Consider the following 23789-nt stretch of genomic DNA (forward strand, 5'->3'; position numbering starts at 1 on the left):
GAAGAAACTATGGGCTGACAGTGCAGCCTCCTCACGTCTTATTACCTACAGCACAGACCGTGCAACTGCCGCCGCCTGCTTACATCCTGACCCACAAATGCTTTCAAGGACTGTAAAAGCACTTTGTCCACCAGCTGCTTGGGGGGACATCTCTTACCTGGCAGACCCTATTACAGAAGAAAACTGCCACCTGGGGGTTTCTCTGACACTTGGCTCAGTTGTATGCCTCAGCACCTATAGCTGGGGGCCATTTACTGCCCCCCCTAGACTCGCCTTTGGTTCTGCTGCACGGCACATCGCAGGGCTTTTTCCTAGGGAGATACAGACCCATCTACTCACTACAGACAGGGAACATGCTAAGAGACTAAAGGACCCCATCCACTGGGGAACTGACGGAAGGAGCAGGGGCAGGTCCACAAGCAGCTGTACCACTGGCAGGCCCCCGCGCCACTTCAGAACAGCTGTGTCACCAGCAGGGCTGCCATCTGTGCCCCCCCTCCCCCCGCCAGCCAGAGTGCTTATGTAATCTTGTGAAATATGCCCCACCCCCCCAAAAGAAAACAAAAACAAAAAAAGGCCCATTTTGGTGAGGGCCTTGCAGGGTGATCACAGCTGCTCTGGTTCAAGACGGTGGCAAGGATCACGTCCAACTCGACAGAAACAGCCGTACCGTCTTCCTGCTGGCTCCAAAGGGTTACATAAAACTACTTTTTAAAAGAAAAAGCTCCAAACAGGTGCGATCAGAATAGTCCTGAGAGTGACAGATAGTGTGATACATCAATCCACAGGCAACTAACTGATAAAACGTTTTATTTCACTTTTGAGTTTGTACATTTTCCTGATTCCTCCGGGTAAGGTGAAACTAGAATGCTTAAAGACACACACGAGTCTAGCACATCAGTAAGCAGGGTTTCTTTCTCTTTTTGCTGTACTATTTTCACAACCACAGGTGTGCTTGCTCGGTAAATACAACACCACAGAAGCAAACGTTAGGCAGAATACTGGTAAGGAAAAACAAAGCAAAGAGCTACCAGATATACAGACAGGCTTGGGTCCACACTCACTACTGCGTTGTCAAGCGCCAAGTATTAACTGCACATTTTTGTTTAGCTAGAAATAAGGGATTTTTTTTGTTTGTTTTTTGTTTTTAGTTTTTTTTTTTGTTTTTTTGTTTTTGTTTTTGTTTTTTGGTTTGAAATCAGTGCATGAATTCTTTTCTCACTTCAGCAGATGGACAAACAGATGGATTCTACAGCTCCATGGAATGTCAAGGTAGAGGGGTGATAGATACTGTGAGACTGGCAGGCCTGGCTGTTGTTGGAGCGCTCTACTGTAGTGTCCATGCAACTTCCCTGTGGTATAGGGTCTTGTTTCGGCATGTCTGAGACTAAGCTGGATGGGTACACGGGGAGGGTCCGGTGACAGGTACTAACAAGCATTGTCAGGGCTGATTGCAATAGGGAGAAATCATGGCTACTTAAAGAGACTTCTTTTGATTCGAGTCATGGAATGAAGAACAACTGTGCCGAGAGCTGCAGGAAGACGGGGTGACGGTGCTGGCAGGCCACCTTTCCCAGCACCTTGAAGCAAGGCTTGCTCCCCAATGTGCTCAATGCCTCGCCCCTGTCCATACAGTAACAACAAATAAAGGCTTCCAAAAGAAAACACCCAAGGAAGCAGAAAGCTGTAAATTTAAAGAGGAGAAAACCAAAGTCAGCAGCCAGAAGGACAGGACGGAAAGAATGTTAAATCTCAAAGTTCCCACCCTCCAAGCTAGGAAGACCCCTAGACTAGGAGTGCTCCTCAGGCAAGAGACCATCTCCACAGATGGGTCCACACTCACTACTGCGTTTTGAGTCCACAGAACAGTATCCTTCAAGGAATTATCCAGCAAACTAGTATGGCCATTCCTAAGATAGACTGCTCTCTTTTTCTCTCCTTTAGCTAGGGGGTAACAGAAACAGATCTCTGTTTTCACAAGTTGCTAATCAGGAACACACTGCTGTAGTAACGGGGTTTAGTCACACATGTGGTATGAGCACGGGACCTTGTGTGTGGTGTCATAGATCAATTATCAGCCAAAGAATTTCACTTTCAGGTTTTGAGTTTCCTCAGAAGACACTGAAGATATTTGTGGTCATGAACTTTTGAGTGGCAACAGCCCATATTGATCAAGCGTCAATAAGCCATCAACCATAGGCAGAATTATCGTGAGTCACCAAACTCAGGGTGCCAATGGTAAGCATCTCACCCTAAGTCCCGTCATCATAACAGAATCTCTAGAACTTTCTGTACAACTTTACAACAGAATTGTATTTTCAGTGACTATTTTGATATCAGATTAAACTTTCCAAAAAGTTATACATAATTCAGGTCTATTTTTCCTACCAGTAAGAGCTCTGCTAAATTACAAAACCCCATAATCACAGTGTTCAGTTTGTAAAAATTAAACATACAGTAATCCTTGTCAATATTGATCAAAAATCAAGACTTCAGAAATGCCGTGGCATTTAAGGGACCAGTCTGAGTTTTAGATACAAATACCAGCTGTTTATCCCAGGGACCATTTTTGCTAGGCTTAGGCTGTGAAAAATCGAAAGTCAACATTCGATTTTTTTGTTTTTGTTTATCGAACAAAGGGATATAATGTGGAGGATACAGAGTGACACCAAAGAGATCACAAAGCATGACGACAGACATTAGTTTTCTCCCTCTCCAGCATCTCCTTCATCTCCTTGGTTTTCTGATGTCCAGAGCTGCAAGAGAAAAAGAAATAGAAAGCTGTAATAAGAGATCATTAAAATTGTTTCTCCAAGAGGTGGGCCTAGTATATTTACCTCAACCACTCAATTTTCTTTTTCATTTTATCTTACATGTATGGGTGCTTGGCCTGCGTGTATGTCTGTACATCATTACATGCCTACTGCTCTAGGGAGTCAAGAGAGGGCACCACATCCCCTAGAACTGGAGTACAGGTGGTTGTGAGCTGCTGAGTGAGTGCTGGGAACCTGGGTCCTCTGGAAGAACAGGCTGAGAACCACTGAGTCCTGTTTCCAGGTCTCTCACTCAACTATTCACAACTCCTTATTATTACCATAGACAATGATGACTACAAAGGCATAAAGGTGGTAGTACAATACAGGTTAACTTAGCAACGAAAACTGTACTGTGAGTTAACAAATCCCTCTTAAATCCTGGATAATAGTGGATTAAGTAGGTAAACGGCCTCCAGGGTACTTACAGTGAGGTTGTCCCTGAGCAGCTGCATGATCAGGGTGCTGTCTTTGTAAGACTCTTCATTCAGCGTATCCAATTCAGCAATTGCTTCATCAAATGCCTAAAACAAAGAGCTATTAGCAAAGATCTGGACATTCTCTGCATTAGCTCTACCCTTCCTGCAGGTAGGAGGATGGGAACTACCCTGCTCTCTTCTCACATGTCTGCCAGCTGTTTCCAATGTTTGACATGTACAAAGCACCAACCAGCAATGACAAATCCCCACTAACAAACACTAACTGTTACTGTTAGCACATTTAGTCTATAAACTCACTCAAATTTTTGATTGCCAAAGCGGTTTCTATTTTTGTTTAAACTAAAAAGGTCAAAGGGGAGAACAGCAAAGCTCACCTCACTAAGCTTGATTTGTCTCTGGGGTTCAAGTTGTAGAATTCGCTGCAGGCACCCTTTCCAAATTCAAGTTTCAAATAACCGTGTGCATAGGAGAAAGCTCCCCAAAGAAGACAGGAAGTAATACAGCACAAACAAAATGGGGTCTCATTTCTTTCGGGATGACCTCTCTTGGCACAAAGATGACAATGCCCAATGCTCAAAGCTTGTTGAGAACCACCACTTTACCTCAAAGGTTCTACCAATGATCCCAACAGTAATCAAACAAAGTAAAACAAAAGCCAGCATGTATTCAGATGAAAGCACCAAGTTAATAGCTCTGTATTTATTTCCTAAAATCCCACCCCCTAGAAAATGTTTAAATGTCCAAGGCAGCAAGGACTGTCATAAATAGAAGGAAATTCTTGGAAATAGCAAAAGGGTCTTTCTTTCCTTACCGTTTTGGCCAGGCTGCAGGCCTTTTCAGGAGAGTTTAGAATCTCATAGTAAAAGACTGAGAAATTCAGCGCCAGGCCAAGTCGGATCGGGTGTGTAGGCTGCATTTCTTTCTTACTAATTTCAAATGCTTCTTGGTAAGCCTGCTGAGAGTTCGACACAGTGGCTAGAAAGAAGATAAAATGTCAGCTTCTTGCACAGGCTGCATCCCCATGTGATGATCTTTACTATCAAGTTACTTCAATAAAGACCCTAAAGTAAATGAACTATCAAAACAAAGGTCCGTGTCTTCACCATTCAACCTAAATACTTGTTCAATGTTTATGCTAAGTACTACATTAAATGCTTCAGAAGAAAACAGACAATTATGAGGAAGTCTATTAAAGCATCCGAGAAATATAGACACGGTCTCTCATAAGACTGAGTATGGAAAATATGTTCTAGTGAAAAGATAATGGGGTTTATGGTCAGCATAAACAAGCTCAAATTTTCAACTTAACTCACCCAGTATGAGGCCTAAGTAAAAAGTCCACACATGAACTCTGGTTTCTTTTCTTTTCTTTTTTAAGATTTATTTGTTTATTATGTATACAATGTTCTGCCTACATGTATGCCTGCCGGCCAGAAGAGGACACCAGATCTCATCATTGATGGTTGTGAGCCACCACGTAGTTGCTGGGAATTGAACTCAGGACCTCTGGAAGAGCAGTCGGTGCTCTTAACCTCTGAGCCATCTCTCCAGCCCCAACTCTGGTTTCTTTCAGTGGAAAAACTGGAGACCCACACCCAGATTCAAAGTGCTAAGAGAATAGTGCAACCCTAACTACTTGGCACATGGCAACGAGTGAAGCAGCCACAATCACATCACAGTAGGCCATGTGTTGAAGAAATGCATCCCTATGGTGGTCCACACAGCGGTCTCCTCATCTGTGGATGCCAGGAACTAGACAGTACGGAAACCTATCATCTATGCTCAAGGTAACTCACACAGGAGATTAACAGGACAGTTCCATCAATATGCTGTAATGTAAGTTTGCACTCTGGAAATCAGTAAATTACTTGAACACAAGCAGTGCATACTAGAACAGTCAATCAAGTAACCAATATGGCAACTAGGTAAGTAATAGGTGGCTAGCATATACAGGGTTACTCAGAAAAATTTATGACTCATCTATCTTTGAAATTTTCCATTTAGATTTCAAACTACATTTGTAGCAACTAAAACTGGGTAAAGAAAGTTACGGCCAAGGTGAACCACCATATTTTACAGTTTTACTATACAGAGAACCATCAATTCCCAGGTAAGAGTTCACCACATATATTACATACTAAACTTCTAATACCCTTCCTATCTATCCACTAGATAGAGATTTGCTAACTCCGGGACCCCACGCGTGACAATTCTGTGGTCCTGAAACTCTAATTACTGTGATCTTAGTATCTATAGTAAACAAAGTCAAAATGGATTTCTTTATGAAATACTAGCCCTCCTACTGACTGTATTTTTTAAAACGTTACTTACTTTGTTTATTGTCTCCAGATGCAACCTCAGAAAGATACCTAAAATAGTCTCCTTTCATTTTCAAGTAGAACACCTTGCTTTCTGGCTGCGTAGCATTAGGAATAAGATATTTGTCCAACAGCTCCTAAAAAGTGATTTACATTAAGAATTTTGAATTGCTTCTGAGATGTTCAAATTACATTTGAGATTCAAGATAGATACTACTACTACTGATTTTTCTGAAGACTAAAAACAACAAAAAATCCTACACAAACAGAAAAACCCAACCAATTTTCATCCAAGCTGCTAAATACTGTTTAGCCAATTCCTAAGAGTAGACACCTGTATTCTTCATGTACAAGTCACTCTGACCACTGTAAGGGCTGGTTATAATTCAGCCACCACAGTGGAATGCGATGTCAAAAAGATGGCAGAGAACCACACCGCTAACACAACTCTAAATGGAATCTCACTTTAATATTAAAATAAGTGTGGGTGCATGCACACAAAAACACAGGGAAAGCCTTGGAGGATTCTATTAACAATGTTTCTCTGGATGAGAAGTGACATTAGAAGAGACTTTTACTTCGTAACTCTTCTGTTTGTCTCTTAAAAACAAACAAAACCCCCATTTAAACTTGTAATTCTGTAATTGTGAGTGTGTGTGGATCTTTCCATTCTGGGCAGAAAAAAAAAGCAGTAATAGAACAAAACAGCCAAGAACTAAGTTTAAAATTAATCTAACCTGGGAAGAAAACCTTCTGACGCTTACTGTCTGTTTCCACACGACCCTGGAGAGACTTAGAACCCCAAGCCTCAGATTCCTTGGCTGTACAGTGGGGAGGGGGAAGGGGACCGGCATGGCCACCTTCTAAGGCAGTATAAGGACAAGCGAGGTAACGTACATCTAGTGCTTAACACGTTGCTTGGCACGTAGTAAGCACTCAGAGTCTAGTACTATTATTAATAACAAATTCCTTTAAACATTTATGCTTACAACAAAAGTAGTTCTGAAGGAGTCCAAGCTTCGTATACAGAGCAATATTTTCGAAGAGTTGTTTTAGAATGTGGCATCCTGAAAAACTGGTTAAGAGGCAGTAAGTACCATGCTCTTCTTCACATTCTTTCAGATGCTCTTAAAAGCTGGTCTACATGTCAGGAATTATGGAACTCTCTTGCCTTTGGAATGCATGCCATGCTCCATCTGAATATCAGATGTACCTAACATTCAGGAATTAGTGCACCATTAACAAACCCCCAAACAACCGACAGGCAACAAGTGTAGCCATGAAACTCTTATCTAATAAAGAGAGGCTCAAAGCAAAGCTCAGCTATCAAGGATTTCATTATCAATGCCGGAGTGTGCAAGAGGCAGTAGTTGTTTTCAAGTATTGTGCAGAGAGGGATGGGACTCCTGTGGGTTGGAGTGAGGAGTGCTGCCTGATAGCTGACAAGCTTTACACTGGTTTTCAAAAGATGTCAAGGGAAGTAAGTCATCTGGAGAGACAGACAGTAGGGTAGGAAGGAGATCAACAAGCGTTAACCCCCTTTCCCTTTATATCAGCCCTCAGAGTTCATTTTTACCCAATGTCACACAGAAAATAAAAGTTCCCAGTGGGTTCCAGATATGAGGGAAAGAATAGAACCATAAGGTGTTCTAGGATAGGCCACCAACCCTCCCGTCTAACCTCAAATGTAGTTACAAGGACCCCACCTGACCGCAGCATCCGTAACACACAGGAGAAGCCCCAGACCACCTCGGATTTGGCTTTGGACCGTACACTGCAACTGACAGATGTACCTAACCTTCTACATCAGATTTCTACACTTTGTGAAGGCATGACCAAGGAGAGGCTGAAAGGCCTTTACACCTCTTCCTGTCCAGAGACGATCACTACTGAGACCACTAGAACAGCCCACTAGTGACCGAATCTTTCTAATTATCCCCTCCATCTGGCCTTAATTTCTAAAGACAAATGGAGGAATGTTGATGAAATGTTCCTGTTTGTTGCAGGTCTTTTTGAGAGGAAAAGGAAGACATCCCTAAAGAGATGCACTGATCACGAAAGGGTGATGAAAATCACATCACATTCTTTAGATCAAGTTATAAACGGGTTTCAACTCCTTGAGTGTAGTGGAACACCTCCACTCTCTCCTAAGCTGCTGGAGAGTGTATCTGGACCGCTCGTTAAGCCTAGAGATGGATGTGAAAAGCAGAAGCGCTGCCCTCACCAGCACGTCATTGCAGATGTCCTGCAGCTCAGCCTCTATCTTCTCCCGGTACTCTTTGCCCATCTGCTGTTTCTTCTCATTCCGCTCTGTCTTCTGTTCGATGCTGGAGATGACACGCCAGGAAGAACGGCGGGCACCTACCACATTCTTGTAGGCAACAGAGAGTAGATTCCTCTCTTCATTGGAGAGTTCATGTCCCTGTTCTGTTACGGCCTTCATAGCTGCAGCCATATCATCATAGCGCTCAGCTTGCTCAGCAAGTTTGGCTTTCTGTACCAGCTCACTTTTGTCCATGGTCATTCCTAGAACAGCCAGAGCACAGAGGAAGCACTGTCAGCAATGACGCTCTCAAGAGCACAGCCCCCAATGCCATCAAGAATGTGGACCGTGGACCTACAAAGTCAGGACTGGGCTGAGGTCGTGAAATTATTTGGGTCAATTGTTACCAACAATCCTACATGGTAGGAATATTCCCAATAACCCCTCTACCTTCTTAGAAAACACAAAGATTAAGAGAAAGAAAACGATGTGCCCAGAACACCACGGCAAGTGGAACACAGTGGGGAGTCAAGGCTTGCTGGCTTGTCTGTCCCTTCTAGAGCTTGTTTGTTCCATTATCCTAGATTCCTCCCCAATACGCAGAAACTGCTTTAAAACGACTTGCTTTTAAACACCTGTTTATGTGTGCGTGCACATGGGAGAGGACACACATGGGTGTATGTGGGGAAGGGAGGACAACGTCGGAGCTGGTTCTCTCCCTGTACCATGTGGGTTTCGGGGATTAAACTTGGGTCGTCAAGTTTGGCAGCAATCTCCTTTTCCTGCTAGGCCATCTTGACAGCTCCTACCCCAGAGCTTGTTTTGTTTTTAAGTTTATGCTACATATATGTTCTTTACCTTTTTAACTTTTAAAAAGTAACCTTAGTTTGGAGTTGGAGATATGGCTCAGAGGTTAAGAGCACTGCCTGCCATTCCAAAGGACCTGCATTTAATTTGCAACATCTACATGGCAGTTCAAAACTGCCTGGAACTCCAGTTCCAAGGGATCTGACCACCCCCACCCCACTTTTGGCCTCTTAAGGACACTAGGCATGCAATGAGGTACACAGACATACATACAGACACAACACCCATACACAGTTTTTTAAAGCTACCTTAGCTCAACACCCAGCAATACAGAAGCCCCTTCTCACTGTCCAGTTCCCAGCACCCCACAGCAGCTCCGAGTCAAACAGCAAGCACTTTAGCCAGATGAAATGTCAGCAGAGACGACAGTTCTCCCTGCCCTCTTCTTTCACAGCAGTTACCTACAAGCCCATGTATTCCAGTATGTCCAGTCCTCAGATGGTGACGTTCTACAGTCAAGTTCCTGCATGACTCTGCCACACTGGACATGCAGTACAAAAAAGAAACTTTTGGGAGTGGAGAGATGGCTCATCAGTTAAGAGCACTGGTTGCTCTTCCAGATGACTTACTTGGGTTTAATTCTCAACAATCACATGGTGGCTCACAACTATCTATAACTCTAATTCCAAGGAATACAATGCCCTCTTTTGGCCTCTGTGAGTAACAGACACACATACACGCTGGATAGACACACATGCAGGCATACATACATACCTATATACATAAAAATAAATAAATCTGAAATAAAATGGAGCCTTTCTGGTTTGGGATTATTTCAAGATTCTCTGACATTGTCACAGAGTTTTTTGAGATTAAAAACCATCATGTTACCTTAGACCAAGTGTTATGTCTTTAAAAAGAAAATTGATACTCATTTATCCATCAGTTTCTAAAACTTTCAATACAAAGAAACAAGAAAACACATTAACTAAAGGTCTTGATGCCTGCTGCTTATGTAACTCTAGACTAATATAACATGGATTTTGGAGCAGCTAGGCCAATTTCAACAGGAAATGGGTTACACACCATCTAGTAGTTTGGAGGAAGGCACAGAAGGGAAAATGAAACAGTTCCTCTTTCTCCATCTACACTAACACCCACCACCTGTAGCCACTCCCTGTCTGTGAAATCAGGCCATCCTCAGAAATCTCCAGTAAAGACACTCCCTGATTTAAGTTTTCACAGTCCCACAGCAGAGACAATAAAGAGTAGCAACTGATAGCAAACCCCCCTTCTCACAACACATCCTTCTGTCAAAACAGCTGGCTTCTTCATGCACATCTGCTTTTCCACCTCAACTCACTGGGCCGCAGCTCTCCTTCACATGGCCCCCACATCGACCTTCCCAAGAAGCTCCAATAGTCACTGGCCACTAGAAAATGTGACTAATACCACCTTTTGAAACCATGATATTTTGAATATTTAAAAATGTTAGTTTCTCTTGTCTTTTGGTATCTAGCTTTTTAAAGCTGGCTGGGTTTGAACTCAGGGCCACATGTATGTTACACTCCAGCACTGCACAACACCTCCAGACTGTCTTTTTTTGTTTGTTTTTTGAGACAATGTTTCTCTGTGTAGCTCTGGCTGTCCTGGAACTCACTCTGTAGACCATGCTAGCCTCTAACTCAAGAGATCTGCCGGACTCTGCTGAGATTAAAAGTGTGTGCCATCACTGCCCAGCTTTTTTTTTTTTTTGGAGCTGAAGACCGAACCCAGGGCCTTGTGCAAGCGCTCTACCACTGAGCTAAGTCCCCAACCACGGCTATTTTTTTTGTTTGTAATGAACCTATCAAAATTTATTTTATTAAATTTAGCTGATATTCTGTTTCTAACAAGAAAATATTTCTGGCAAGAATTCTGTCTGGACCTGCTGGTTAATGTGTGTCTTCAGTACTGAAATCATTTGCAGATGCTCCCAAGTTCCTTCCCACACTGAGCTTCTTCGGAGAGAAGCTCCCAGTCCTGCACAACTGGCACCAGCTAACAGCTCCTAGATGAGGAGCTCCTGAAATGAAACCACCCCACCAATTTGGCAGCATCCTCTCCTTCCTCAATACAATAACCCAACGTTCTTGTTCCTTAAAAGCACACTCTCTCACTCTATAGATTGCTAAACTACAGCTTCAGTCACACCTTCGCCTTAACTCAATAATCTTAAGGTCTTCCCCTTTGGGCTAGTCCATCACTTGAGTCTAAACCCTCGCTGGCTTGCTTTCAGAAGTCTTTCAGAACGTGGCCTGGGAGGTTTTCTGATTCACTGATCTTCAATAGGTACCATTTCTCAGGTACACATTCCCATATACCCTGTAAGCACCTTGCTCAGGTATGAGGTCTCTTCATCTAGACTGCTCCTGCCTATGCAAACTCTATCCAACTGTCTAGATGCTGGTCTATGATACAGGACTCTCAATACACATGAACCTGCTATACAGTCTAAAGCTTCTTTATGCTGCTCTGCATTAGATAGTGAAAGCTATACCACTTAGTTTCCCAAATAATTCTTTTCAAAGGAAGGACTCACATGTAATCCTAAACTGCTCAAGTAAGCATTGTTAAGTTTTTGAACACACATGACTGGGAGAACAAAGAACACACAGAAAGGCAACAGCATTATGTGTCAAAACACACTCTGCCACTACACTGAAAAGGATCCTGTCAAACTCAAGTCTTAAAGTTTACAAGTGCAGACAACAGAATCTCCCTCAGCAGAGTTGCTTACACCAGGAACAGGGCATTAAAGAACAACAGATGAAATCTTTCTTAGAAATACATACTGCACAAACAATCTGAAGATCATTAATTCCCTCCAAGTGTCTAGATACCATTTTTTAAACCCAAAGCGTGAGCTTTTTAAAACTTTAAAAAAATATATACAATTTCAAAAAACATTAGGGGTGTTAGTGCAGTGGAGGAACACCTATTTTGTATGTGCAAGGCCTTGGGTTCAATCCCCAGTTTCAAAACAATAAACAAAAGACCAGGAAGGAGGAAGTGAGTCTGTACTGATCTTTGCACAGGAAGTAGTTATATGTTAACATGACACTCATTCTCTCAGTGAGTTCAAAATGGGACATACATGCTAACTATGACATTTTAACAATTGCCAATCAGGCTTTTCTGGAATTAGTAGGCAGTGGTAGCTTATCAGAAGGGCATGCATTTCTTCTGAGGCTTTGAATGAGGGTCACAGGCTTGCTTTATTTGCTTTCTTTTTTTTTTTTTTTTTTTTTTTTGATTTTTCGAGACAGGGTTTCTCTGTGTAGCTTTGCGCCTTTCCTGGAACTCACTTGGTAGCCCAGGCTGGCCTCGAACTCACAGAGATCCGCCTGGCTCTGCCTCCCGAGTGCTGGGATTAAAGGCGTGCGCCACCACCGCCCGGCTGCTTTATTTGCTTTCTACTGGGCAGATGACTCCTCAGAGGCCATAGTCTAGACTGGCAGTGAAGACACTGACATGCATGAGTTCCCAGAGCACCCACATGGTAATGATGGCTGTCAATCTGTCTGTTCTAGGCCACTGGAAGCCTCAAGTCACAGTACTGGCAGGCGTTGGCTAATAAATGTAACCAACGCTTAGTGACTACTGGGAACAATTCAAACATCCAACAGTAGAGAGCTGGTTCGTAGAGAAGAGTCAGGGCAGTACAGACTGCAGGATCCTCAAAAGGAAGCTGCACAGGAAAGATAGTTAAGATGTACAGGCTGTGCATGAAGGGGTACACAGTACTTTCCTAAAATGTTCCTAAAGAGTGTATAAGCATGATTAGAAAAGTCAACACAAAATGACTAAGGGTAGCCAGGCAGTGGTCCCAGCACTTGGAAGGCAGAGGCAGGCAGAGTTTGAGATCAGCCTGGTATACAATGAAAGTTCCAGGACAGCCAGAGCTGTTACGCAGAGAAACCTTGTCTCAAAACAACAAAAGAAAAAAAAAGGGGGGGGGCGGCTAAGGGTAGTAACCTCAGTGTTATCTCTAGGTGGTAAATTTTTATAATACTTATTTTTAAAATTTACTTTTCTTTTCTTTCTTTTCTTTTTTCTTTTTTCTTTTTTTTTTTTTTTTTTTGGAGACAAGAGTCTCGCTATGTAGTCCAGGCTGGTCTGGAACTCACAATGTCTTAGCCTCATAAGTGCTCAAATTACAGATGTGTGTCAACATACCTGACTATCTCCTACTTTTAAAATAATTTTATCCCATATCTCAGTCACAACACAGACAGCCCAGATGAGGCACTGTGTTTAGGGGTGGGTTTACTTTCTACACAGTCATCCTAAGACCATAGCCCGGGATAACTATGAGGAACAGACTAGTTTGTCTTATAATAAAGATCTTTTAAAAAATAAGCTACCATGCGTGGTGGTGGTAAAGCAGACTGTTTAGTGCACTTCCTGCTCTTTCAGAGGACCCAGGTTTGGTTACCCCTATCCAGTGGCTTACAACTGCCTTCAACTTCAGCTCCAGGGGATTAGGCACTGTCTTCTGACTTCTGCAGGCAAGCCCCCACCTCCCTAATTTTCTCTGAGGAAGAAGCAGTACTGGGGAATCCACCAGAGACTTGGCACACTGGCTAAGTCATTATCTGCAGCCCTCGTTGGTGTTTTGAGACAGGCTCTCACCAACTAACCCCAAGGTAGCCTGGAACTCTATCTACATCCTCCTGCCCATCTCCCCAGTGCTGGGATCACAAGAAAACTTCAAAATACAATCCTAAAAGTGACTACAAACGAAGCGCTAACTCAGCTAACCAATGCTGTAAGAAGACATGACAGCCAATCTCACTCCTGTAGCTAATGCTTTGCCTAAGGGACATTTTCTGGTTAGATGTCATTCAAAATTTAGAAGTCATTTCAGAGTGGCCAAGCAAACAGAAGATCATTATCACTCACCTCTATGTTCTTTTAAAAAATTATTCCAAAGAAAAGTTGAAAATGATAACTTCGGCTTTTAGAAGCATTAACTATATTTTTAAGAAATAGAACACTTTCGATTATAAAATAAGCTTGAGTGTAATAACTTGTTAAACATTTAAAATGTGAGCTTGGTCATGATGGCACACAACTTTAATCCCAGCACTTGGGAGGGAGAGGCAGGTGGATCTCTGTGAGTTTGAGGCCAGCATGGTCTACAGAGTGGGTCTACAGAGTGAGTTTCAGGCTAGCCAGGACTGTTTTATAGAGAAACCCGTCTCAAAAAAAACAAAACAAAAAAATTTAAAGTGTGGATTCCATTATCTACATGTCAAGAATCAACTGACTTTATAGAAAACATGGTGCCCTACATAGAACCAATAGGAAGCTATACAAAGCAATTAAATGATTTCCCCCACATTATAATACCTGTTTCTGCAGTGTTAAAAGTAGACATTAACAGCAGCCAAATAAGAAAATACACACCAATGCTTAGACAGCACTCAGGGTAAAAGCTCATGGACAAGTAATTCTGACTCTTCAGGTACTTCACAAAAACAAAATGCCTACAGTCCAGTGTTGAAACAACTGCAAAAATGATCAGTATGTCCAAGAATTCTTTGGATTATTCCTCAGAGGAGCTGAAAAGAACTACCAGCAGAGTGCCCCCACACTCAAGCTAAAACTGTGATAGAAACACAAGAAAAAGGCAGCACATCTGAATCTCCTGGGAAAAGCAACCAACTACACCAAGAGGGGAGAGGCTAAAGGCATGTGTGTTCTGGAACTGGAGTGAGCACTCAGAAGTTAAAAGCACATACTGCTCTAACAAGGAATCAGTCTGACCTCCAGAATTCATTTCTGGAGCTCATAACTGCCTGTCACTCCAACTCCAGGGGACTGGATGCCTCTGGTGTTCTGCGGGTGTGTGGGAAGACAAACACTAAAAAAAAAAAGATTTTTTTTTCAAAGGTAGGTGTTCTAGCTCCTTTTATGAGATGGTAGGAAAAGAATAAGGCTCTATAGTGGTAGAAAAATAAATCCAAGCTCAGAGGTGTGAATGGGTGGGGGCTGACCACACTCACTAATACACCAGCTAGAACATCCCCGGCATCATAAAGCAGATCACAACTGAGGAAAGAAAGTATGCCAAGCTACCTATCTTGGGAGGGAATGAGAAGTCAGGGGATCAGTTGGTTGGTGGGTGTTATCCTGAACAAGTGAAGCACTCCTGGCTCTCAAAGGAATCTACGCACTGAAAACACCTACTCTAAAAATGTCTGTGTGCCATTCCACACAGAAAATGTAGTCTTGTAAAACTAATTTCATTCAAACATGTGCAGATCCTTTGTTGGAAACATCAATGATCAAGTGGCTTGAAATTCAGTGTGTTGGGCATATTACATTTTGGGTGCCCAAAGGATAACAACAGTCTGGATTCCTAACTTAAGCTTAGAGCCCACTGTAGGTACCAATAAAAGTGTTTACAGTAAACTCTCGAGAGTCATATTCTAGAAATAAGCATAAGTAATTAACATGTGCTGTTCTTTTTAAACTCTTTAAAGAGAACAAGGTAGATTTAAGAGAAATGAGGTGCATATTGAGTGTCCCTTCCTCACTGACCGTTAACTTTTGTGTGGAATGCATTGTCAGTGCTGTTGATTTGAGTGCTTACAGCGACTCCTAAACAGCATCACAAACTAACTGTATTCCTTTTAAATGATTGGGTGTGTTTAAGGTAGTATGGCTATAGATGATTTATACATTTAAAATTATTTTGGCAACAGGAAATACTGTTTATTATCTCTTGATTCCTAAAGATAACATCAGAAACATTGATATTGAGTTTAAAATAGAGCTCCAGTACCTGGAGCAGTAATTTACTTTGAATTATCACCTTGTTTGCTTCCATGTGCTTTCAAATCTAGTTAAATGGAGGTGGGGTATTTATTTTTCAACAGTTAAAATTAATAAATGGCGGGCTGGAGAGATGGCTCAGTGGTTAAGAGCACTGGCTGTTCTTCCAGAGGTCCTGAGTTCAATTCCCAGCACCCACATGGTGGCTCCCAACCATCTGTAATGAGATATGGCACCCTCTTCTGGCCTGCAGGCAGAACACTGTATACATAATAAATAAATCTTTTAAAAAAAATTAATAAATGGCTACCATAGACTGAAGTTTCTGAGTTCTCATTATGTGTAAGTCAACTGCTTGAACACGGTGCCAAGTTCTACAGTATCATACTAGGGTCTCCTAATAAGGAGATCCCCTCCCCATTGGGGGTGTTATTTACTGGATCAGAGATGACTTGACCAGTGGCTACACCCCTGTAGCGAAATGAATACCCCTGCCCCAACAGCTGCTCACTGCCAATAGCTCCTCAGCCAGAGGAGGGGCCTCACCTGCCCTTCCCCCATCTGTGCTAGACCATTAGCAGGCCCCATCTTGTGCAGCTGGTAGGAGGCATGCGTGAACACCCACACCGTGGCCAGAAGACTTCATTTCACCACACTTCTTCCCAGTGTTCCCTGGGCTTGGGGGGTGGGGAGGATGTCCCAGTCGGGCAGTAGTCACTTCTTTCAGCACTTTGACCAGTTGTAAGTCTTCGTTAACTGCTGCCCATGGCAAATGTGTCTCTGACCAAGGGTGAGGTGAATACTAATCCATCGGTGTAAGCATAGAGATTTAGAAGGTGCTCTGACATATTGTCTGTTTGGTAAAGCAGTAGTAGGAGCTTCCCTCCAGGGTCTGGAACCTCCCTTTAGCGGTGGGTTTCTGACCAGATTTACAGTCCCCGCATGATTTTCTTCCTGCGGAATCCATGCCCGCCAGTCTAATTGGAAAGTGGCCTTACTCTAACTGTTGTAGTTTCTGTGGCTGTGATAATACCTGACAAAGAGCACCAGAGGAGGAAAGGGGTTATTCTGTTAAATTCTCTCCCCCGATTCCTTTTAAACCTTTCCACCCACAGCAGTCCCCTCCTCTTTCCCTCCCACCCCTTCCTCCCTGAAGGTCACGTCCCCCCCCCCCCCCCCCCGACTCTCATGGCCTTTTCTAGCTTTCTGACCTCTACAGACACTTAAACACACAGATCCAAACTCCAGAGTGGGGGTCTGGGCCTGGAATACCTCACTTAGGATATTTTCCGTGAATTTTGTTATTTTATTTTTTTCACAGCACAATAAAATTCATATATATATAGTAGATGGTACCTAGACTGAATGTTTCCTAGGTTTTGTAAATACAGCAGCAGTGACTATGGATATGCAGGTGTCTCTGTGGTAAGATAAATTGGTGAACTGTATTGAGTGGCTTCATTATAATGGCAGGACAAACCTTTGAAATCCGTTCATAGGGTCAGTCAATTGGGCTGCCTTTATAAATCAGAATTAGCATATGTCTTTGGATTGGTCACTTAGAGCCAGCAGATCGATTTATTGTGGTGCATGTTATTTATTCACACTTTGACATACCACTTAACACCGGTGGTTTTTGCTTTTTGTTTGCTTGTTTTTTGAGACAGGGTTTCAACACTGGTAGTTTTTAAGTTAAGTGTTGGTTCTTTGTTGGGCAAAATTCGTAATGATACTTGAAAACTGATGTGAAAGTTGCGGGTCTGGGAAGGCTTGTAATGCCAACACTGAGGAATAGGAGGCAGGAGAATCAGGAGTTCAATTCAAGGTCAGTCTCATAGCTTCATGGGAAGTTTGAGGCTAGCCTAGGCTACATGAGACCTTCTCAAACAACAACAAAATCCCACAACTGCTATGGAATAAGGAAGAGATTTTGGTTTTTCTTCACAATTCAGTGTTTGCCGGACATAGAGCTATTTTATTTTAGAGTTTACTCTTAAACATTTTTATTGGTACCTACAGTGGGCTCTAAGCTTGAGTTAGGAATCCAGACTGTTATTATCCTTTGGATACCCAAAATGTAATATGCCCACCACACTGAATTTCAAGCCACTTGATCACTGATGAATTTTAAAAAAGCGAACAAGCTATTATTTCCTATGTGGACAGAAGCAGATAGGTCACATCTGACCTAGAAAATACAGACTCCGTGTGTGTGTGTGTGTGTGTGTGTGTGTGTGTGTGTGTGTGTGTGTGTGTGTAGTCTACCTTTTTTTTTTTTTTTTTTTGGTTTTTTGAGACAGGGTTTCTCTGTGTAGTTTTGGTGCCTGTCCTGGATCTCACTCTGCAGACCAGGCTGGCCTCAAACTCAGCCTCTTAAATGCTGGTGTTACCAGGTGTGAGCCATCACATCCAGCTGGACTTTTCAAAGCACTACCTTAGCTCAAATCAAGACACAGCACCAGGCTTTTTAATTACTATTTTTTTCAGCTACCAATCATACTTAAGAAAATCAAACTGGGGGCTGGAGAGTTGGTTCAGTGGTTAAGAGCACTGGTCCACTTCCAGAGGACCTAGGTTCAATTCCCAGCACCCACATGGCAGCTCACAACTGTCTGTAATTCCAGTTCCAGGGGATTCAACACCCTCACACAGATATGCAGGCAAAACACCAATGTATATAAAAATTAAAAAAAAAAAAACATTAAAAAAGAGAGAGAGAGATTCAAACTGGATTCCAACAAGCCCCTAAAATATTTTCAAACCACACTCCATACAAAATGATCAGGTACTCATACAAAACCCAGAACAGCTAAAAGGCTAAGTAATAACACTTCTCATTTATGGTCTGCTGAAAAGGACAAAGCACTCAGGAACTGGTATCAATCCATACAACACTAGAAACCTATGAGATAGGTGGCACCATCTCCTTCGACATGTAAAGAGTAACTTATTGAGGGCCACACAGCTAGCTATCCATGGCAGAGCTGATCTACCTCAATATTGTGTGCAGAGATCACAGGTCAACTTTCTGAGTGTCAATCCTCAGGAGCTCTCCTTGGGGGTTATTTTGTTTTTTTGTATTTGAGACAGATCTCTCTCAAAGACCAGCCACAGAGCCCCAGGCATTCTCCTGTGTCCACATTCCAGAACTGGGATTATATATGCACAAAACATCTGGCTTTTCCATGTGGGTGCTGAGGACCAAACACAGATCCTTATGCATGCATAGTAAGCATTTTACCAAAGTAGCTATCTCCTGAGCCCATAAAATTAATTTCAAAAGTTGTTGACATTTATTTCTTTTGTGTGCACATGGAAGTCAGAAGACAACTGAGGGAGTTGGTTCTCTCCTTCACTGTGTGGGTATCAGGGATCGAACCTAGGATATCAGGTTTGGTGGTAAGCACCTTTACCAGCTAAGCCATTTCACCAGCCCCTCTACATTAATTCTAAAGTGAATGTTTTCTCAATGTAGCAACCCTTTTAAAAATAAGCTGTTAACTGTGTTGAAGAATCATGTAAGGTTATTACAGTAGTTATAGTACACTCTGAAAACCCACTAAACTATCAAACGAGCTTTAATGTAAGGCTCTCCCCAGGAAGACAGAGTAACAGACCAGGCTCATAGCTACTTTAATTTGGCTTTTCATCTGTTTGTCAAGGCCATTCAGAAATAACTCCTCTAGCTGAGTCTTTTAAGGAAAACAATGAAATAAACAACCAGAACAGGAAAACTTACATAATCAAGAACTGGCCAGAACTTGAAGGGAAAAAGTTTACCTACAATCTGCCAGAACAGCTTGTTTTGGTGAGGCCATCACTCACTTTCATCTCATTACAAGAATCAGAAACATGTAACTGCCTCTCAGAAAGCAACCTTGTAAGTCGCTTTTAGCAGACACATCACAGAACAGCAAAGTACTTCAAATCCATATCTCTTCCTTTAGCATTCTCCTAAGGAAAATCCCAAGTCTACCTCCAACTGTTTCTCACTATGAAATGTAGATCTACTGGAGCCCTTTTTATGCAGTGAAGACAGGTCTAACCTTAAAGAGTCATTATGTAACGATATTCTCCTGGCCCCTAGCTAGTGCAAATTCTCTCTTTCTTTCTTTCTTTCTTTCTCTCTCTCTCTCTCTCTCCCCCTTCCTTCCTTCCTTCCTTCCTTCCTTCCTTCCTTCCTTCCTTCCTTCCTTCCTTCCTTCCTTCCTTCCTTCCTTCTTTTTTTTTTTTTTAGGCATAGTCTTGCTATGTAGCTCTGGCTATCTTGAAACTCACTATGTAGACCCAAACCAGACTGTCCTCCAACTCACACGGATCAGTCTCCCAAGTGCTGAGATTACCATGAAGTTCTAGTTTCTAGGGTTCCTCACTGACACAACTGCTTTTGCCTGATACCATCCATAGAGTAGGGAGCACAATCCCTACAGGACACAGTAACTTAGCTTCTCTCTATTTACAGAGGGAGATCTTCCCTTTTCCTTCTCCCAGACAAAATACAAACCTAAAATACCACAAAGTGTATGAGAAGTAACAATAAAAGATGGTTACAGTTACAATCTAAAAAAACAGAACCTAGGGTGGCTTTCTGCAGAGTACCTGATGAATGTCCTCCCTGGTATAAAGGAGTATTGAAAAACTGGACTTTTCAGCAGCTTTCAGCTGATATATACCAGCAATATCACCCTATGAAAGAACAGCATCGTATACGCCTTTAAGAACAGATGAAATGCTGGATTAAACACATAATAGGACGCACGTACAAAAAAGTAAGGTGGTCATAGAATACATATGTTGTTCTACAAGTCAAATCTATCATTACCCAGAGTCAAAGACATGGGTGTGACTCATGATTTCAGCAGTTAATTCTGTGCTACGTATATGTGTATCCTTGGAAAAATTTAATTTCTGCACCTCAGTTTCCTCATCTATACAATGAGGCCAACAGTACTTACCTTTCATTGGCTGAAGACTAAATAATTAGTGCTTAAAGTGTTTACAAGGAAGCCTGGCACATACAAAGTGCTACAAGTGGTGACTAGTGTGATTGTAGACTATTTACCTGCGGATACCTCAGTAGCTAATGATTAAGTCACAATGGGTAGATTCTGTATGTGTCTATGCTATAGGCAAATGTGGACATGTACAGTCAAAAACACGGGTTATAAATTTACAAGTTCAGTTATGCTATGCACTATACCCTGACTACACATAACATGTACCCTGTGTGCTGGATTTCTCAATGGGCTACAAGAAAAGACTTTATTTTTTACTACAAAGAAATCATGTCTGGCCGGGTGGAGGTGGCAAATGACTTTAATCCCAGCATTTGGGAGGTGGATCTCTGTGAGTTCCAGGCTAATCTGATCTACAGATTTGAGTTCCAGGACAGCCAGGGCTGTTACACAGAGAAACCCTGACTTGAAAAAAATCAACCAACCAACCAACCAAACAAACAAATAAATAAAAAGAAATCATGTCTGAGAAGATAGGCTATTTAAACATTACACAATATACACATATTTAAACATCATGGTATATGTCCATTCATATTCAAATGTTTTTAAATTAATTTTATTTGTACTAAGAAAATCTACAACCCAGAAGCTTATTTTAATTCAGCCTGCCACCACACATCAAAAGCTGTATTAGCAGCGTGGCACAGAGGTGCACACCTGTAATCCTGGCACCTAAGAGGCCGAGGAAGACCAAAGCAGTGAGCGTGGGGAAGAGGGGCACCGTTATCATATGTAAAGTTATAGAATGTATCGTTTTAATAGCAGTGGACAAAACAAGACTGTGTCTTATCAGAAAGGGTGAAAGAGACCGTGAACTCAACCACTAAGATACAACAAAACCAAAGGCTTAGACTTAACTTACAGTTTACAAAAGTCTGAGACAGCAGTGGAGATAGGGAAGCTAAGCGCCAGAGATGAATTAACTTCTGAGGATCACCGTTAGAAAACAGTACAAGGAAAGAACCAAATCAAATTTACCTAACGTCAACTTCAGTGCTGTTTTTGGATCCACGGCCAAGTGGGAAAAATGCACTTTTTGCAGCAGCCCAAATCTCTGGAGACTCTGCCTAGGGAACAAGCATCAAGGGAATGTGCTCGGCCTGGTTTCACACAGGCTGCCTCCCTGAGCCATACAGCTCCAAGTCTAAAATGGCTTCAACATAAGACAAGCACTGCATGATGGGAAATGTACAGAAGATAACAGGGTAAGAGCCATACTCCAGGGGCTGACAGTCCATAAATAAAACCACAGATGAAAGAGGCTATTCATCTGAAAGTAGGTGTGTGGTTTAGGCCAAATCACTCATTTCTCATAAAGATTTCATCTGTAAGATGGGTGAATGGTTTCTTATCTTGTTTGAAGGCAGAGGCTAGGAAAATAATTTAGCAACTGGTACTGGATTTTCAGTCTTCCATTTCTAAGGTCATGCTTAAAATTCTGACTTGGGTAGGAAAGGAAAAAAAAACCCAATATTCTCCAGCTGTATGCTGCTAAGGACATTGAGCTAACACACACACACACACACACACACACACACACACACACACACACACGCAAGCGCGCCTCGGGCAACCCTAAAAAATGAGGTTCGCTGGATGGAGGCAGTCAAGAAGAAACCCACCAAGAACCAAATATTTGTATAAATTCCCAGTAGCTAAATGTAAAGCACTCAGTAACCACACGTTCAGTCCTATAAACTGTATGTATGCATGGTTTCACAGAAACACCTGAGACACAGTGAGAAATGTAATTTTCATATTCTCCTAAGTGTTGCACCTTTCTGCATTGGCTCTCGTTGATATTACAGACTCATAACATCCTGCAGATTCCACCTCCCACATCTGACAAGTGAAATCAAGAGTCAAATGCTATCTCACCAGAGAGAATGTACTGAAGGCAAGGACAAGACTTATTACAGAGAGGTTAGCAAATTCTCATCAACGCTGCCACCTTTGGAATCCTCCCTGCACGCAAGTTCTCCATTTGCAATAGACCCAGATGCGCTCATCTTGGAAAGAAAAAGGGTCTACATTCCGCCCACTCGATCCCCACCAACAGACTTCAAACAGTGTTTAAAAAAAAAAAAAAGTGTATGGAGGAATTTGGGGCGCAGACACACGAGACTGGCAGTAAATGACGACAAATATCTTGAGAAGCCTCAATTCTCAGCCTGATCTTCCCCCACCCCACTGGGAATCCGGTTCGAGTCAGTAAAACGATTCCGACAAATCCATTTCTTGATTCAAACCTCAACCCTGCTGTCAGAGAATCTCGGGTCCAGCAGGGTTTCCCACACCAGCGATGATGAAACAGCTTTACTGCAAAGTGGGAGAGGGATTCGCCCCAGCTGTCGCCAAGGTTAAACCCTTACTCATCCAGGGGAGTGCAGCAGGGGCGTCGCGGTTCGGGGAACCCGCTCGCCTTCCCCTACATTTCAATTTTTGAAAGCCACAAAGGAGCGAGGCTGACAGGCCCAGAGGGATGGCTCCGGGCCCGAGGGGAGTAGGCAGGGGCGGCGCCGAGCAGAGGAGGTGCCGAGGGGAGTCCGCGGCCCAGCCGTACCCAGCCGCACCCCGTAGGGCCCGCCGAGGGAGAAGCCCGGTGCTTCCCGCGGAGGCCCAGGCCCGGCCGGAAGCGGGGAGGGGCGGTGGCGGGCCGGGCCGCGGCCGCCGCCCGAGAAGGGGCTTCGCGCTGGGGCCCCTGGGAGCCGCGCTGCACTCACCGTGGAGGACGGTAGGGAGCAAAGGCGCTTCCGGGAAGCTCGGAGGGCGGCGACTACGTCTCTCCCAGGCCCACTCCTGAGGCGGCGGTGGCGGCAGCGGCGGCGGCGGCGACCGTAGCTGCAGTGGCGGCGGCAGCAGCTACCGGGCTCCGGAATCGGCGGCGGCGGCGGCGGCGACAGCAGCGGTGGTGGCGGCAGCTGCACTTCCGCTCCGGCCACCACTTCCGCTCTAGCCCAGGTCCCGCCCCACCCTGAGTCGGCTCCTGATTGGGTGAGGGAGGCACGGGGTTGCCCCGTCCTCCCGAGAAGGGCGGTGATAGCCAGAAGGAGGGGAAGTCACGGACGGCCTAGAGGGAGCGGCCGTGGGGGGGCGTAGGGCCTGGGTGGGAGCGCAGAGGGGGAGGACGCAGGGAAAGGAAGTGGGGTGGGGGAGCAGGAAGAAGAGAGGGCGGAGCTGAGGTGACCGCCCCAGGGCTGGGATGTGTGAGAACAGGGCGGGCTCCAGGAGGGAGGGTTCAGAAGCTTGGAGCGTTCTCCGTCCAGGTTCGGGTCGCGTGTTCCCACCCCACCCTGAAAATAATCCTC

General features: G+C 43.5%; 1 protein-coding gene across 3 annotated transcripts; it reads right to left on the reverse strand.

Moving 5' to 3' along the window:
• Positions 1–793: 793 nt before the first annotated feature.
• Ywhab (tyrosine 3-monooxygenase/tryptophan 5-monooxygenase activation protein beta) lies at positions 794–23457 on the reverse strand. 3 transcript variants are annotated; one of them, XM_006971012.4, is made up of 6 exons: positions 23205–23457; positions 7796–8097; positions 5585–5708; positions 4065–4228; positions 3242–3337; positions 794–2756 (listed from the first exon to the last, which is right to left on the reverse strand). In XM_006971012.4, exons 2-6 carry the CDS (start codon positions 8093–8095, stop codon positions 2700–2702), a joined length of 741 nt encoding a protein of 246 aa, XP_006971074.1. In that variant the 5' UTR covers positions 8096–8097; positions 23205–23457; the 3' UTR covers positions 794–2699. The 3 variants fall into 3 exon arrangements, with proteins under 3 accessions (XP_006971074.1, XP_042132703.1, XP_042132704.1); XM_042276769.2 differs by lacking the exon at positions 23205–23457 and adding an exon at positions 22731–23057; XM_042276770.2 differs by lacking the exon at positions 23205–23457 and adding an exon at positions 21460–21543.
• Between the last annotated feature and the right edge of the window lie 332 nt (positions 23458–23789).

This window comes from Peromyscus maniculatus, chromosome 4 (genome assembly GCF_049852395.1).
Source record: "Peromyscus maniculatus bairdii isolate BWxNUB_F1_BW_parent chromosome 4, HU_Pman_BW_mat_3.1, whole genome shotgun sequence".
Classification (NCBI taxonomy): Eukaryota; Metazoa; Chordata; class Mammalia; order Rodentia; family Cricetidae; genus Peromyscus; species Peromyscus maniculatus.

Coding starts and splice junctions, on each gene's coding strand:
- Ywhab (XM_006971012.4), bottom strand. CDS start 8,095: ATGACCATGGACAAAAGTGAGCTGGTACAGAAAGCCAAACTTGCTGAG. Junction 5,709..7,795: donor ACATCTGCAATGACGTGCTG/GTGAGGGCAGCG, acceptor ATCACTTTTTAG/GAGCTGTTGGACAAATATCT. Junction 3,338..4,064: donor CCTGCAGCCTGGCCAAAACG/GTAAGGAAAGAA, acceptor TCTTTGTTTTAG/GCATTTGATGAAGCAATTGC.